The following is a 16,055-nucleotide window of genomic DNA, read 5'->3' on the forward strand; positions in this document are numbered from 1 at the left end:
AATGGACCGTTGGTTAAAAAGTGGTTCGTTAAAACGACAAAGGCCTACAGATGAAGAGGAAGATAATGCATTTGATGTTCAAGCAAGTAAGTCAGTGACTCTCGAACCGATCTTGTCAGTGTCCCTTGAACCTAAATCATCGGCGTCCCTTGAACCTAACCTTTCCAAGATCAGTGTTAAGCTTAGTGGAAAAATTAGATTAGGAATTAGGAATTAGATTTAGGATTAGGAATTAATGGGGGTCCTTGTCACAATAGCGGCTCGATGAGGGGTCCTCGAGAAAATTTTGTTGGGAACCCCTGCTATACACCTACCCTGTTTCCCCCTTTTTAATAGATAGTCATAAAGTAAGCCATGGCAGGGTTTTTAAGCATTTGAGAAATATAAGACATACCCCCAAAATAAGCCATACTTCCGCGCCATGGAAACCAACCCCCACAGGCACCTCCACTCACAGAGTCACTCCATGCGGCCAAGAGCTCTGCTTAACAGCTGATCGCGCTCCCGCCTTGCTGGCTGCATCCCCGTGCTCCGCTTGCCACCACCGCTTGCCACCACCGCTGGGCTCATTGCTTCTTCCTTGCCTGGCCCAGCCAAGGAGCTTGGAGCACCCTGCAGCGGCGGGGGGAGCGCCTGAGCCAGTGGCCTCCGCCTGGCCTGGCCAAGGACGCCTGCTGCCCCGCCGCCCGGAACCGGTGGCTGCTGCAGTGCTGAGCACTCAAGAGAGCACAGCAGCGCCCTGAGCCAGCGTCCTGAACCGTAAAAACCGTACCAGTAATTAAAAAATAAGACATCCCACCGAAAGTAAGCCACCCTGTGTTTTTTTGAGGAAAGACGGTGTCTTAAAAAGGGGGAAACACGGTATTGGTGCAGCCCAGAATTGCATTGGCTTTTTTAGCTGCTGCATCACACTGCTGACTCATGTCAAGTCTGTGGTCTACCAAGACTCCTAGGTCCTTTTCACATGTATTGCTCTCAAGCCAGGTGTCACCCATCCTGTATTTGTGCTTTTCATTTTTTTTTGCCCAAGTGTAGTACTTTACATGTCTCCCTGTTAAAATTCATATTGTTTGCTTTGGCCCAGTTGTCTAATCTGTTAAGGTCATTTTGACCTTTGGGAAGCCAAACCCCACATCCCATTGTAATCTGGATTAATGGGGGGGGGCCCTCGTCTTTAGACCAGATGTGTTTGGTGGTTTTCTCTTGCATTTCTTGTGTTGCTCAGCCCCCCCAGCACAAGGGCGGAGCCCCCAAAAAAATTAAAGGGAAAGAAACTGGATGTAAATTTGCAAAATATAAGATAAAAAACAAATACAATAAAACCTACCTACAGCAACAGTGTTCTGTGTGTTGTGTAGGCTCCTATGATGTAAGTCATGGGCCCTGCCTGCTCCCTAAAATATCCCTGGTTTGCTCCTTTCTATATATAAGGTGCCTACATTTTGCATATGCAAATGGCTTGAGATACCTATCATTGACCATATAACATCTGTTGTTGTTTAGTCGTTTAGTCGTGACCCCATGGACCAGAGCACGCCAGGCACTTCTGTCTTCCACTGCCTCCCGCAGTTTGGTCAAATTCATGTTCGTAGCTTCAAGAACACTGTCCAACCATCTTGTCTTCTGACGTCCCCTTCTCCTAGTGCCCTCCATCTTTCCCAACATCAGGGTCTTTTCCAGGGAGTCTTCTCTTCTCATGAGGTGGCCAAAGTATTGGAGACTCAGCTTCAGGATCTGTCCTTCCAGGGAGCACTCAGGGCTGATTTCCTTAAGAATGGATAGGTTTGATCTTCTTGGAGTCCATGGGACAATTTGTTGCTGACAGAGGACAGCTGGACACATAAAGGGCCCCACTACCTTCAGGAGCTGAGGGCCTCATCCAAGCTCAATCCGGCCCTTTTCTCCGCAGCCCCGTCCCCCCCCCCCCAGGTCGGAGCGTCTCAAGAAGCCCGTTCTGGAGGGGGCGGGGCTCCATGTACTGCCTACGTCACTCGCTCCCGGAGAGACGTTCCGCTCTGCTGCTATGCAACGGGGCCCGCCCCCTCAATGCGGCTCTGCCTGCTCCCGATTGGGTCGCGCGGGATGCAACGGCGGCGCGCGTTATGGACGAGCGCTATTGGCTCTCTGGGCTGCCCCTTATCGAGAACGGGGCGGGTGAAGGAAACCGAGGAAAGAGCTTTGGCAGGCCGGGATTGGCGCGAGCAGCCCGCACTCTCCCTTCCCATTGGCTCTGGGGGCTGCCCCTTCGGAGGCGGCCTTCGGAAAAGACTCCTGCCGCCGGCAGCCATTGGCTCGTGCGTAGCGCCGCCCGTGCCGATTGGTCGGGGGGGTGGGGCGCTGGGCTGGGCTGGACCTTCTCCGCCCGTCCTGCGCGCCGCCCCCCGCTCGCCTCGCCCCCCCCCCCTCCGGGCAGAACCGAGTGGAGCCTCTGAGGGAGAGCAGGACGGTGCGGAGGCCGGAGGCCGAGGGGAGGCGAGCCATGAGGGTCGCCGTGGACTTCGAGGAGTGCCTCAAGGACTCGCCCCGCTTCAGGTCCGGACTCCAGGCGGGGCCCCGGAGGGAGGGGAGGCCCGGAAGGGAAACCTCCGCCCGGCTGCCCGCGTCGCCTTCTCCGGCGAGAGGGAACCCCCAGGGCCATCTAGTCCAGCCCCCGGGGGCAGCAGGGCAGGAGTGGCGGCTGAAGCGTCCCTGTCGGGCAGCCTCCCAGGAAGGAGAGCCCGCCGCCTGTCCAGGGGCTCCTCCCCGCAGAAGCGCCTTTCTCGGCCCCGGGGACAGCCTCTCGCTCTCGGGTCCCCTCTCCCCCTTCTCTGATCCCGGCTGAGCATCTCCGCCCTTCCTCTTCAGCACGCACCCCCAAACTCGGCCCTCCAGATGTTTTGGGACTACAGCTCCCATCATCCCTGGCCACTGGCCCTGTTAGCTAGGGATGATGGGGATTGTAGTCCCAAAACATCTGGAGGGCCGAGTTTGGGGATGTCTGCTCTTCTTCCCCATTTGCTTCAGCAGGCAGAGGGGGCATCCTCCTCCTCCGACTTCTCCTCTGAGGCAGCCCGAGGCCTTCAGGGAGTGGGGTGGAGATGGCTAAGGACTCATTTTTTTGGGGGGGAGGCCTTGAAGCAAATGGGGGCCTCCCTTGCCAGCAGGTCTTTTGGGCTTAAGAGGACCTTGTTAGCTGACACTGGATCTTCGGGGGGAATCAATGCTCACCTGGATCCAGGCATGGACAGGCTGAGTACCAAGAAAGGCCTGGGTGCTTTTTGTGGTCCTGTGGCTAAGACTTTGTCTCCCAAGCACTGGAGGGCGTTCCACATCAGGGTGCAAATGAGAAGGATCCAAAGAAGTGGTGGATCCTTTTGTCAATATAAAACTTTTAGGAATCATGGACTTCTAATTCTCAAATGTGCTGATGGACATGTGACTCTTCATATGTGTTAGACTGTATTTGCTAAGTTACTGTGGGTGTTTCTGTGGGTAGTTGGTTGGTTGGTTTGTGTGTTTTGATTTCCACAAGCAGCATTCAGCTTGAGCTCAGCTGCTCTGGAATGCACACAAGAAACAGACCAGAACAAACACAAATCTGTGTTACCCATCTCAACCAACCTAGAGTAAGCGATGTGCAGGTCTCACACACCAACCAGCCAACTCAGACCTCACCTGGAATACTGTGTCCAGTTCTGGGCACCACAGTTCAAGAAGGATACTGACAAGCTGGAACATGTCCAGAGGAGGGCAACCAAAATGGTCAAAGGCCTGGAAACGATGCCTTATGAGGAACGGCTTGGGGAGCTAGGTATGTTTAGCCTGGAGAAGAGATGGTTAAGGGGTGATATGATAGCCATGTTCAAATATATAAAAGGATGTCATATAGAGGAGGGAGAAAGGTTGTTTTCTGCTGCTCCAGAGAAGCGGACATGGAGCAATGGATTCAAGCTACAAGAAAGAAGATTCCACCTGAACATTAGGAAGAACTTTCTGACAGTAAGAGCTGTTCGACAGTGGCATTTGCTGCCAAGGAGTGTGGTGGAGTCTCCTTCTTTGGAGGTCTTTAAGCAGAGGCTTGACAGCCATGTGTCAGGAATGCTTTGATTGTGTTTCCTGCTTGGCAGGGGGTTGGACTGGATGGCCCTCGTGGTCTCCTCCAACTCTGTGATTCTGCGATTCTATCTGCTCTTGTTTTCGTCCATTTTTGAGCATCTGGTAAAAACACCTGATGTGTCCTCAGTTTGTGGTTAGCCTATTCAGAAGCTTTGAAATATAGGCAAAAGAACAACTGTTAGCCCTGTATAAAAATGCTGGAAGGCAACAAGAATGTTGTCCCTTCTGCCATCTCCTACTGCCTGCTTGCCTATGGCGATTCCATCATTTATTTTGGCATCTTGATGATGGTTTTTGTTTTCTCTAGTTGCCTCAGGCATCCCTGCCACTCTTTCCTCACCTTCAGTGTTTCCCATCTACACAATGGGATTTGTAATGCTGGCCTCTCCAGGGCTCACATATGAAATGCTATGCCATTGAATCCATTTTTCAACATGTCGCTTTTCAGTCAGTGGCTATCATGACAAGGCAAGCGGAATAGGAAGTAGCCACAGTGACTGGAGGGAGACCTGTGCAGCAGAAGCCGCCCCCAAATGCGAGCAAGGGACCATGGCCCCCAGCGCAGGGCTTTTATGTCAGCTGCTTGGATATATTGATGCAGGCGATGCTTTAGTTAGACTGCATCCCACCGTAAGTAGCAGGGTGCATTCACAGAACCGATGTGTTGGCTGTTATGGAGAGGTTTCTACCCTTAGCTTGCAGGGTGTGCCCACCCTTCCTGTACTGCTGTGTGCTTATGAAATGTTTGGTCCCTCCCTTGCCAGGCTGGACCACAGAGGCTCCTCTGGCCATGGAGGTTGTCTCAGATGGGTCGCAGCCTGGAGCTTGAAAGGAAAGCTAGAAGGAAACACCCAGGCAAGAGGATGGCTTACTCTGCAAACCGGCGGGTGGTTTCCTGCCAGACTTCTACCCACTTCAGTGTATGTAATTCTTGGAATCTGAAGCTGATCAAGTTCAGCTGTCCTTTAAAATGGTTCCTTTTGCTGCTCCTGTTTGCCAAATGAATAGAGATTGCTGTCTTGCTGTCATTTTACCTGAATACAGAGAAGCAAAGATACAAAGCCCTTCACCGGGCAGGTTTCTCAGGGCTGCTGCTCTGCAGGTGGGATTCTTTGTGTAAAGTTACCAGAGAAATGGTTCAAAGGGGTAAAACTGACAGGGGAAACGGTCTCCAAGTTTTAAGACTCCTTGGATGTGTAGCTGAAATGGAGGAAGAAAAATGGGCTTATTTTTGCCAAGTGCCTGGAGATTTGCAGAAGAAGGCCGGCAAAGTAGAGATGCTGCGTTGCTATGCCATGCTAAACTGTGGTTTATTGTGAAGGAAGCATATGGTCGATCATGACCTTTTAGACCACCGCCTTGCCGACGTGGGGATTCAGGGCACAGTCCAACAATGGCTGCGTTCCTTCATCTCAGGTCGGGGACAGAGAGTGGCGCTAGGGAGGGAGTTGTCGCCGCGGCACCCCTTGGTGTGTGGAGTCCCGCAAGGCGCAATCCTTTCCCCAATGCTTTTTAATATCTTTATGCGCCCCCTTGCCCAGATTGTCCGGAGTTTTGGGCTGGGTTGTCATCAATATGCTGATGACACCCAGATCTATCTGTTGATGGACGGCTGCCCTGCCTCGGCCCCGGACACACTCACCAGGTGCTTGGAAGCTGTGGCTGGATGGCTACGTGGGAGCCGACTGAAGTTAAATCCTTCGAAGACAGAGGTCCTCTGGCTAGGTCGGGGCGACATGGGGTTGGGGGGCCAACTCCCATCTTTTGCAGGGGCTCAATTGGTACCAGCGCCTTCTGTCAAGAGTTTGGGTGTAACCTTTGACGCCTCCCTTTCCATGGAGGCGCAGGTTGCATCCACAGCAAAGGTGGCATTTTTCCATCTCCGCCGCATCAAGCAGCTGGTCCCTTACCTCTCTCGCCCCGATCTGGCCACAGTGATCCATGCGACGATCACCTCCAGGCTTGACTATTGTAACTCGCTCTACGCAGGGTTGCCCTTAAAGCTGACCCAGAAACTCCAGCGGGTGCAGAATGCCGCGGCGAGGCTCCTTACAGGGTCCCGGCCGTGGGATCACATTCATCCAGTGCTTTACCAGCTGCACTGGCTCCCGGTGGAGTACAGGATCAGGTTTAAGGTGCTGGTTTTGACCTTTAAAGCCCTATGCGACTTGGGACCCTCGTACCTACGGGACCGCCTCTCCTGGTATGCCCCGCGGAGGACCTTAAGGTCCACAAACAATAATATTCTGGAGATCCCGAGTCATAAGATGGCTAGATTGGCCTCTACTAGAGCCAGGGCCTTTTCAGTACTGGCCCCAACCTGGTGGAACGCTCTTTCCCAGGAGACCAGGGCCCTGCGGGATTTGTCATCTTTCCGCAGGGCCTGCAAGACAGAGCTGTTCCGCCTGGCCTTTGGGTTAGACTCAGCCTGACCCCTGTGTTTTTTTCCCTCATGGCTTGGATTTATGGCCTACTTGAAATGAGGCTGCACTTTAAATTTTAATACTGTATTTTAATCTGTATTTTTAACTAATTTTTTTTTTATGTTTTATTGTGGTTCTGTTGGTGTCAGCCACTTATGGCCTACTTGAAATGAGGCTGCACTTTAAATTTTAATACTGTATTTTAATCTGTATTTTAATTAATTGTTTTTATGTTTTATTGTGGTTCTGTTGGTGTCAGCCGCCCTGAGCCCGGTTTTTGACTGGGGAGGGCGGGGTATAAATAAAAATTTATTATTATTATTATTATTATTATATTCATTCCTGTACCTTCTCCCAATCTGGCTTCAGGTTTCAATGAACCACTTTCGCATGGCATCTGAACCGGACAGACTACAGTTTTTTGAAACAAGAATGCTTTGTAACCTGTGCTTGAAGTTGGCTTGTTTGAAGGAAACCATAGTTAAGATAAACTACCATTTATCAGATTTGGATGACGTAACAAGCTGTGTTTAATCAGAATTTGGAAGTTTGAGCTCCTTGTGGTGGCGCTGGAAGAGGAGGGGTCTTGTGTGAGTCCAAGGCTTACTCAGCCTTCTTCTCATCTTCATAAACCAGAGTCTCTCCTATGTGGATACAGCCCTCTTTGTCTCTTGATGAGGCTGGATAAATCTCAGGCGCCACAAAACTGGATTCAGACTGCTGGAAGTTTAGCAGTCTCCTTCCAGGCTTCGCGGGGCTTGGCCTCCTCAGTTTCCTTGTGACAAAGACCAGTGAAACTAGACAAGAGAACAGGCCTTGAGTTGACCCAGTTGTGCAAATGACGGATGTCAAATGCAGAAGTCGTTTCAGGGAGGGGCTCCAAGCATCAAACCCTAACCAGTGTTGCTACAGAGCGACGTCAGCAAACTTTTGTTTGGATTGCAAGGAGGAGGAAGATCCTTCTTCAAAGCACTGGGAAGCAGTATTTAATCTGCCACAGATGTATGGCAGAGGGTGGGGATGCTTTGTAATGTGTCAACTGCCTTTTGTGCTCTACTGGGGGGGGGGAGCCTGTGACCCTCCGAATAGTGACTCTCCAGAATGGCCGATGGTGGTGAGGGGAGTTGGACAACATTTGGAGGGACAAAAGTTCCCTGCCCCTGTGCTAGCACAACAGACTGAAAAGACCATCTTAATTGGCATTTTCAAAAGCATCAAGCTGTTTTAACTTGCAGCGAAATCCATTCTGTGAATCCCTGCAGCTGGTATTTGGAAGCATTGCTGTCTCCAAGAGCAGAGCCATCTCCTCCTCGCTGCATTTGTCTCACCCTCTTTTAAACCCTTCCCAGTTGGTGCCCACCACTGTCTTCAAGTGGGGCTCCTAGCCCTCGGGGGAGACTTTTCTGGGAGGCGTGGTAGGCGGAAGCAGAAGGGTTTTCTGCCAAGAACTAACATACTCCCAAAGATGGATCCTCTTCTAGGGAGGGTACATGAACCCTAAGAACCCCCCTCACACAAGCTGGAGCAGTTTCTTCTGCCCCATAATGCTTTGGGTGCTGCCACCAGTGTGTCCTTGTGCTCTTTGGGCCCCGAGAGAAGGAGGAGGCTGCTTGACTGCCAGCACATCATCCAGCCACTCCTCTGCACGGCTGGAAACAAAGGTGGCTTCGCAGTTGGTTGCTGCAGCCCTGCAAATAGGATAGACCTTTTTGCAGAATGCCAACTCTCGATCCACTCACATGCAAGGTGTCTTTCTATGCCCCATTGGGCAGTGCCCTCCCCCAACCCCACATATCTCGTGGCAAACATTGAAAGCTCACAGGGCAGCCGTGAAGACTAAGAAACATCCTCCCAAGCAGAGGTTGGGGTTTAAACACATGCTAGGAGCATGGCAAGCTGCCTTCTCCTGAGTTAGACCGCTTAGCTCAGTGCTGTTGACACTGGCTGGCAGCAGCTCTCCAAGGTTTCCCAGCCCCACTTGGAGGTGCCGTCAAGGAGGGAAGCTGGACCTGCATGCAAAGCAAGCACTGTGGGTAGAGAGGTCCTGACCCCTGGGCGCTTGACCCTTGGCTCTCCTTTCTTTTTGAGAGGAAGCGGACTTCCTGGCAGCTGGAGATCTCCACTTAGAAGAAGAAAGTCCTTTTGGAGAGGAGGAGGAGAGATGGGGACTGACCTGACCATTCTCTGCTCCGTTCAGAGATGGAGCAGTAATGACGTTCCTTGGGGACCCTTTTCCAGGGCAGAGGCTCTCTGTTCAGTTCACTCAGGCTCCTATTTATTGTGTACACAATCCAACGAAATACAGTTAGAGGAGCAAGCATGGGGCAACTTTCAGTTTGTTTCCTGACGGAGGGGGTGAACGGGAGCATTCTAGGCAGGGCTTGTTCTCCCCGGCTGTTTTCTGTGGAGCGTCACAGACCAGTCTCCCTCCGGATGCCTCCGTTGCTGCAGCATTCCTTCGATTGGACTGAGTGGTTACAATGACATGGGTTTGTGTGGCATCTCGTCCTGGCTGCTCCTTCAGTCTTGGACTGGGCTTCTCTGGTTTGTTGGTGCTGAAGCTCCTGCCCCCCCTTGACCTGCTGCCACTGTTTGCCCTTCGCCCAAGGTTTGCCCCCTGGATGCTGGGCCTGAAAAGGGTGGGGGCCTCTGTTCAGAGCCAGCAGGGGATGGAGAACCAGGTGGGGGAGGCAGCAGAGCAGCCCAGGGGCTGGACATCTTGCCTGCCCTCTTGCACGCAGGGGCATCAGGAGCTGCCCTCACCGTGGGGTGGGGCACCCTTCCCAGCCTCTCCCTCTTGCCTGCCAGGGCTGGGCAACTGGCTAGAGCATCATTCAGCTCTTACTGGGCCCTTTCGCTGGTTTTTAATTGGGCACATCTTTTCGAAGGTGCTTTGTGAGCCTATTGGGAGGACAAAGCGGGATATCAGGGTCCTAAATAAAACTTCTAAAACGTCCTGCTTATTTGGGAATCCTGGTGGCAGAAAAAGTTGAACCTCTTTGCTGGCCTGCTCCATTTGTTGCAGGAAAAGCAGCCAAGGGAGGGGGTGGGATGGCAGAGCCGGCGGCTGCCTTTCTCTCAGAAACGCCTGCTTCCCTCAAGCTGGCTCACCTCTCCTCAGCAGACAGTTCCTCTGATTTTCCGTCTGCAAAAAGCCATCCAGGCAGGTGCTGGCTAAAGAGGCTTTTTGAACTTATCCAAGCCCTGCTTTCCTACTGAGAATGCCCCCCCCTTTCTGTAAGTAAAGAAATGTGGCCAAGGCATGCCTGGCGTGGCCCTCCAAACCCTCCTTTCCCGTGTCTGGGATGTCCTCCATTGGTTCCTGGTGCTGCTTGTGGGTCCATCTGCTGCAGGTGGTTGTTCAACGGGTTCCAGCTCTTCTGGACTCCACTGGTCCTTGAGGGAGAGCGCAAACAGCTGTGGGTCAGGCCGGCCGGGGCCTCGTCACTCTTGTTAATGCCAGGCAAGCATCCCCACTCAGCCAGGTGGGGGGTGGGGGGTGCAGCACAGCTGGCCCGTTTCCAGGGCAGTCTCTTTGCATGGTGCTTTCTCAAAGGAACTAAGTGAATAACCTTCTGGCAGGCTGCTGATGCCTAGTAATAATCAGAGTCCGTTTGCATAGCTCTCCAGGAAAAACTTTTGCTGGATTTGAGAGGGCCTGCTTTGCAGCTTAGACCCAAATGAACACTTTGCCTCTTCCCCAATGGAAAGGATGAGAAGGAAGGCATGACCCTTGGCTTCATGGCTTTCGTCCCCTCTGGCCTGCAGCTGCAGAGCCTGTCAGCTGTTTCCCGGCTGTGTGGTCCCCTGCAGCTGAACTGTGCATCCCAGTTGCAGGGTGTGTGTGTGTGTGTGTGTGTGTGTGTGTGTGTGTGAAGAGACTTTCCTGCTTGGCTCTGCCCACTGGCTGCATTCCTCACCCCGATCCTGTAGCTTCACGGAGATCAGACTGTGGGGAAATGGCTCTGGGTGAAAGGGGCATAGAAAAGGCAAAAAAAATTCTAAAGGTTGTCATCCTCCCTCCTAAATGGCAGGATAGCCCTTTTCCACAAATGGGTTTGGCAGCGTCGTGCTGTGACTGGGGAGAGTGTTTCTGTGGCACCCGGTGGCGAGTTGAGGTCCCAGCTGGCATTGCCAGTTGCTGTTGACTCCGCTCTGTGGACGGCATCCTCTTGAGAGGCGACTCATTTTGCAAGCAGCCCTGAGTGCTTGGCTGCAGTTGTTGACACCGAAGCCTTCTCCTTCTCAGAGTTGGCGTGCAAACAGTGGGAATCTGGCCAGACCTCAATGGGGGAGCCAGTGCCACTGAAACGGCAGGGACTTCCAGGAAGATCAGGGTCCGAGTGCAGGGTGTCCCCGTCTGCTACACAGTCCCCCTCCCCCTCCACCCTGTGCCTCTTGGTTGTGCCAGGATGGAGCACCCCCATCCCTCAAATCCCTCCAGAGAGATCCACTGTAAGCCTTTCTTAAGTTGAACTGGCTGCTTTGCGCGCGGTGGGTCTTCTGTTAGCAACGGACGACTTTCCCAGGGAGTCTGGATGGTGTGACATCTCAGTCTGTTTCTCCTCGCAGGGCTGCTTTGGAAGATGTGGAAGGAGATGTGACGGAGCTAGAGCAGAAGCTGGAAAAGGTGAGCCAACATCACCTGGGCAGTTCCACCCCCATCTGGCTCCTAAGAGGGTCCCTTAGGAGAAGGTTTGGGGAGGGAGAAGCAAAGTTCTGCTGCGTAAGCATCAATCCTTGCACTAGTGGAAGGGGGATATTGAATGCCACCCTTTAGGCCCAACTCCTAGTTGAACCTGGGGGCAACCAGCAGCGCTCCTTCAGGTGATGAAGGGCTCAGCTGGTCCTTGAGCTTTCCAGGGCTGGAGGTATTCAGGGCTGTTTGGCCAGAACTGCATTGCTCTTTCCCCCCTGCAGTCATTTATGCTGGGCCTGAGCTCTCTTAACTGCCAGTCAGCTATTGAAGTGGGCATTGCCATGCAGAACGCAACCATTTTCTGGAAATCGCGGGTGGGCAGAGTGGCTGCCGTTGTGCTCCGGTCCTGCTGGTGTGCTTCCCATGGGGTGGGCATCTGAATGACCCCTGTGAGAACAGGAGACTGGACTAGATGGAGTCCCTTTGGCCCGGATCCAGCAACAGGGAAGCAGGGTCCCTCCCATCCAGCATTTTTGTCTGCCAAAGTGGTCAGCCAGATGTCAGAGGAAAAGGGCATTGGCTCCTCTTTGCTGCCGAGTTGGTATGTTGAGAGATGACCAGGGCCATGAGATAGGAAGACTCTGCTGCTTCTCTTTCAGTTAGTGAAGCTTTGCATTGCGATGATCGACACGGGGAAGGCCTTCTGCCTGGCAAACAAGCAGTTCATCCATGGCATTCAGGACCTGGCTCAGTATTCCAGCAAGGATGCCCTCGTGGAGGTAAGTGCCTGCTGCCAAGTGTGCTCAGAAGAGTTTCAAATTCTGGGGTCTAGAGCTTCCCCTCGCCTGGGGAACGGGGTGGGGTGGGGGGCTGCCTGCCTGGGCACTTGAGTGTGCTTTTCTTAAGCGGGGGTGGAATCCACAGCCCATCCAGGGAGGAGCTGTTCTTAAGAGAGTGTAGGAACTTAAATGGGCTCCCAATTAAATATCTGTCGCTTTCATCTCCTTAAGCTAAGCGTATTTGGCTCTTCAGCCTTTAGTTCATGCTGACCCCTTGAGAGAAGTTGGAGAAGAGGAATGTTTGCAAGAGCAGAACACCCCCCCCCCCGGCCCCCAGTGCAGCCGCACCCTCTGCTGATCCTTTTGGTAGAGGGGGCTTCCCTGCTGTTCCCTGGGCAGGAATAATCTGGCTGGCCTTGTTGCTCCCCCCCCCTTTGCAGACCAGCTTGACGAAGTTCTCCGACAGCCTCCAAGAGATGATCAATTACCACACTGTAAGTTTCAGAAGTAGCTCCGCTTGTGGTGGGCTTTTCTCCTCTGTGGATTTAGAAAGCTGCTTGATAAAGATGTGTAAGTTTTTCTTCCCTGTGTTTCGAGGGCACTCCAAGACACTTAGAAATGAAATGCCTCCTTAATAGATTTAATATCTCTCTCTCTCTCTCTCTATTTAAAAAAAATGTGTGTTTTGAAGTCCCAATGGAGTGTGTATGACTTGCTTGTTCCAGCTTCCTGGAACATCGCCGCTCTTGGCACTCTCTCCCGGTTGCCTTGGCTGGCCATCTGGAAACTCTGCCTCCCTCCCTCCCTCTGTCAGGCATGGGGGGCTGTGCAGGGCCTTGCACATCTTAATTTCTAGCCTCCTTAACACAGAGGCTTTGTCACAGATGAGTCCTGCAGCCTCGTGGCAGCCTGCCGAATGGTGTGGCTGTTTTCTCAGCTGCAGCGAAAGAAGGAATGCATCTTCCTGGCTTGGGGGGGGGGGAGAAGAGAGATGGGCGGAAGTGAGGGGCTCTGCATTTTTGCAGCTTGTTTGTACAGTCCCAGACCAGGACTCTAGAGCAGGGGTTCCCAACAAAATTTTCTCGAGGACCCCTCATCGAGCCGCTATTGTGACAAGGACCCCCATTAATTCCTAATCCTAAAATTAAAAAGTGAGAGCCAAATTAAGAGTCTTTTTATATTTATACGTTTTTTACAGTTCTTCCTCTTCATCTGTAGGCCTTTGTCGTTTTAACGAACCACTTTTTAACCAACGGTCCATTTTTAACTACGCGAACTGTAGCTTCCGCGAAAAACAACGCTTTGTTTACAAACACTACTGTTTTGCAAAGAGGCAGCGCGCGCCAGGGAGGAGGGAGGGGAATGGAGAAGACAGGGTACCTGCGCAGTAGCGCACAAATGAAGCCGACGCGCGCAAAGCATCTTGGGGAGGTGAGCGTTAGTAGAATGCGCGCGCTGCCTCTTTGCAAAACAGTAGTGTTTGTAAAGCGCCACCTAACGGCATACAGCAGAACTACTGCCTCTATCTAATTCTAGTTTTGCGCTAGACTCTGCTCATGCAGGAAGCGGCCAAAACAAAAAATCTGTTATCATACGAAATATATTTAATATATTTTTTATTCTAATAGCATCTTGTGGACCCCTCTGGCATAGCTCGCGGACCCCTGGGGGTCCCCGGACCACCTGTTGGGAACCACTGCTCTAGAGCTTAGAAACCCCAAGTTTCCAACTTTCAGTGCCCCCTTGTGGAAGGCACAAGGCAGCGCTAGCGGGGAAAGGGAGGAAGAACTTCAGTGGGGAGACTGGCTGGCCGTAGGAAGGTGCCTTGGAGCAAGAGGCGTCCAGAGAGTCCCGGCAGCGCTTCTCCAAGGCTGAGAGGGCATGCAGTGGGGGGGGGGTTCCTGCCTGGGGTGTCCTGCATGCAAGCTGTGGTCTGAGGGGTACCTTCTTGGAGCGAGGAGAGGCCTCGGGAAGCCTCAATGTGGGGCTCCTCCACTTGAGCAGCTTGCAGAGTGTTGGGCATGGGGGGGGGAAGGCAGCACTGGCGGGGGGGGGCTGGGTTGGGGGTTCACTGGGCTGCTGTAGCAGAACTGTTGGTCCTTGGTGGGGGCAGGCCTCTCTCTGGCTGGTCTGTTGAGTCATACAACTTTTCCTGTCCTGTCTTTGGGTCACTGAAAGGGGCCGCCAAGGTGGCTTATGGTATTATAATCCTACAGTAGCAAATGCTAAAGAGAGAGCATCAAATGGTGCTAAAGAAAATGAGCCAGTGGGGAGGGGGGGGTCACAGTCCAGAGCTAAAGCTGACTGCCTAAAGCCCTCCAAGGCTCATGGAGCCAGCCGTGAAGGTGAACATTGATACTGTGTGCTGGAAAACAGTCCTGCAGCCAGGGAAGTTGTTGAGGAGCTGCTGGGCGAGATTCCCTCTGGCTGGTCCTAGTCACCAACCGGGCAGCTGTATTCTGGACCACTTGCTGCTGGAGCTGTCTTCAAGGGCTGCGCCATAGGCAGCCCATGACAGTAGCCTAACCTGGAAGCTAACATGGCAGGGGGCAGGCAGCCTCTGTTGTTTGCCTCTTCTCTGGCTCCGTGGTGAGTTTGCCATAGAATCTGTAATATCCTATGTGTTTAAAAAAGAAAAGGGAAAGGTGGCAAATCCCAAAAGCTCATTCTCTGGGATCTGTTGCCTGGGGACCCTTTGAGGCTAGAAGGGCTGGTGCCTGGAGTGTCTATGAGCCTAACTCTCCACGCGTTTCCTCCATTTCAGATCCTGTTTGACCAAACACAAAGATCAATTAAAGCACAGCTTCAGACGTTTGTCAAAGAGTAAGTAAGGATTCCGTTTTGCCAAGACTTGTCCTTAAAGAATCTTGGTGTCTTTGGGGTGTTTGTGTGTCAGGCTTCCAGGAGGGGCTGTGGGCCAGCTGGACTCTTGAATAGAGGTTGCATCGCTCTGCAAGGTTTCCTCGTCACTTGGACATGCAGGTGGTGAAAGATCTTGCCTTGCCGTGGAGTCTTCCCAAATCTTTTGACGCTGGACAACAGGCACCCCCAAATTCGGCCCTGCAGATGTTTTGGGCCTACAACTCCCATGATCCCTAGCTAACAGGACCAGTGGTCAGGGAAGATGGGAATTGTAGTCCCAAAACATCTGGAGGGCCGAGTTTGGGGATGCCTACTGGAGAAGAAGCAAAGGTTTCCTGCATTGGAAGCCAAAGGCCAGCCTGGGTTGGGCTTCCTGTTTGTTCCTCTGCCGCTCCTGAGCCACGATGGAATTGCCAGGCCTCATTCTGCTGAGCCCCCTCACTTGCCCGCTCTCTCTGTCTGTTGTCCCCTCCCCATCCACAAAGCCGTCTCTGCGTTCAGCCCCAGTTCCCCTGCGAAGCCTTCTGGGTGCTGCTGTGCTGTGAAGGGCAGCTGATGGAGGGGAGCCCTGTCTTTCCTTTGCACTCTAGAGATATCAGAAAGTTCAAGGATGCCAAGAAGCAGTTTGAGAAAGTCAGCGAAGAGAAGGAGAATGCCCTGGCCAAGAACGCCCAGGTCCCACGGACCAAGCAGCATGAGGTGGAAGAGGCCACCAACATCCTGACGGCCACCAGGAAGTGCTTCCGCCACATCGCGCTCGACTATGTCCTGCAGGTGGGCCGCCCTCGGGGGCTTTGGGAAAGGGACTTTGGGGGCCAAGGAAATGTGTTGCTGCTTCTAGGGGACTCTGGCGATGGGGCTCCTCTGGCAGAGGTGGGGCTACGTCAGGCAGAGCAGAGGTCTTGCTTGGCTTAGCAGGAGACCCGGAGGCAGGCAGAAGCCTTATTCAGTTTTATGGATTTCTTTGTTCCTGGTGTCCAGAAAGAGAAATGTGTTTGTTTAAAAAGTAGTTTTGCCTGTCCTTCCCAAAGTTAGTTGCCCTTCTAGCAGCCTCACCTTGGAGGAAGCTGGAGCATGTCTGGTGGCTGAACAAAGGGCTTTGGAGACGGAACCATGGGAAAGGGAAGGGTCTCTCCAAGCGGCAGAGAGGGGACTCTGAGCAACGCAAGCGGGGAATCCTCCCTGGCTTGGAGAGGAGTCAGGCCAGTCCTCTTGGGAGGCCAGTGAGCCACCCGCCTTTGCTGGAACGCCGGGTGC

The 16,055-nt window shown here is 52.9% G+C and overlaps 1 protein-coding gene across 3 annotated transcripts in view; it reads left to right on the forward strand.

Moving 5' to 3' along the window:
• Positions 1–2,375: 2,375 nt before the first annotated feature.
• The window catches only part of ACAP2 (ArfGAP with coiled-coil, ankyrin repeat and PH domains 2), a 32,386-nt gene continuing 18,706 nt past the window's right edge, over positions 2,376–16,055 (forward strand). For all 3 annotated transcript variants that reach the window (XM_035133265.2, XM_035133267.2, XM_035133266.2), the window contains exons 1-6: positions 2,376–2,532; positions 11,091–11,148; positions 11,817–11,936; positions 12,377–12,430; positions 14,701–14,759; positions 15,389–15,572. In XM_035133265.2, coding sequence (XP_034989156.2) covers positions 2,480–2,532; positions 11,091–11,148; positions 11,817–11,936; positions 12,377–12,430; positions 14,701–14,759; positions 15,389–15,572 — 528 coding nt within the window. In that variant the 5' untranslated portion in view covers positions 2,376–2,479. The remainder of the gene's footprint in view (positions 2,533–11,090; positions 11,149–11,816; positions 11,937–12,376; positions 12,431–14,700; positions 14,760–15,388; positions 15,573–16,055) is intronic.

Source organism: Zootoca vivipara, chromosome 5, assembly GCF_963506605.1.
Source record: "Zootoca vivipara chromosome 5, rZooViv1.1, whole genome shotgun sequence".
NCBI lineage: Eukaryota > Metazoa > Chordata > Lepidosauria > Squamata > Lacertidae > Zootoca > Zootoca vivipara.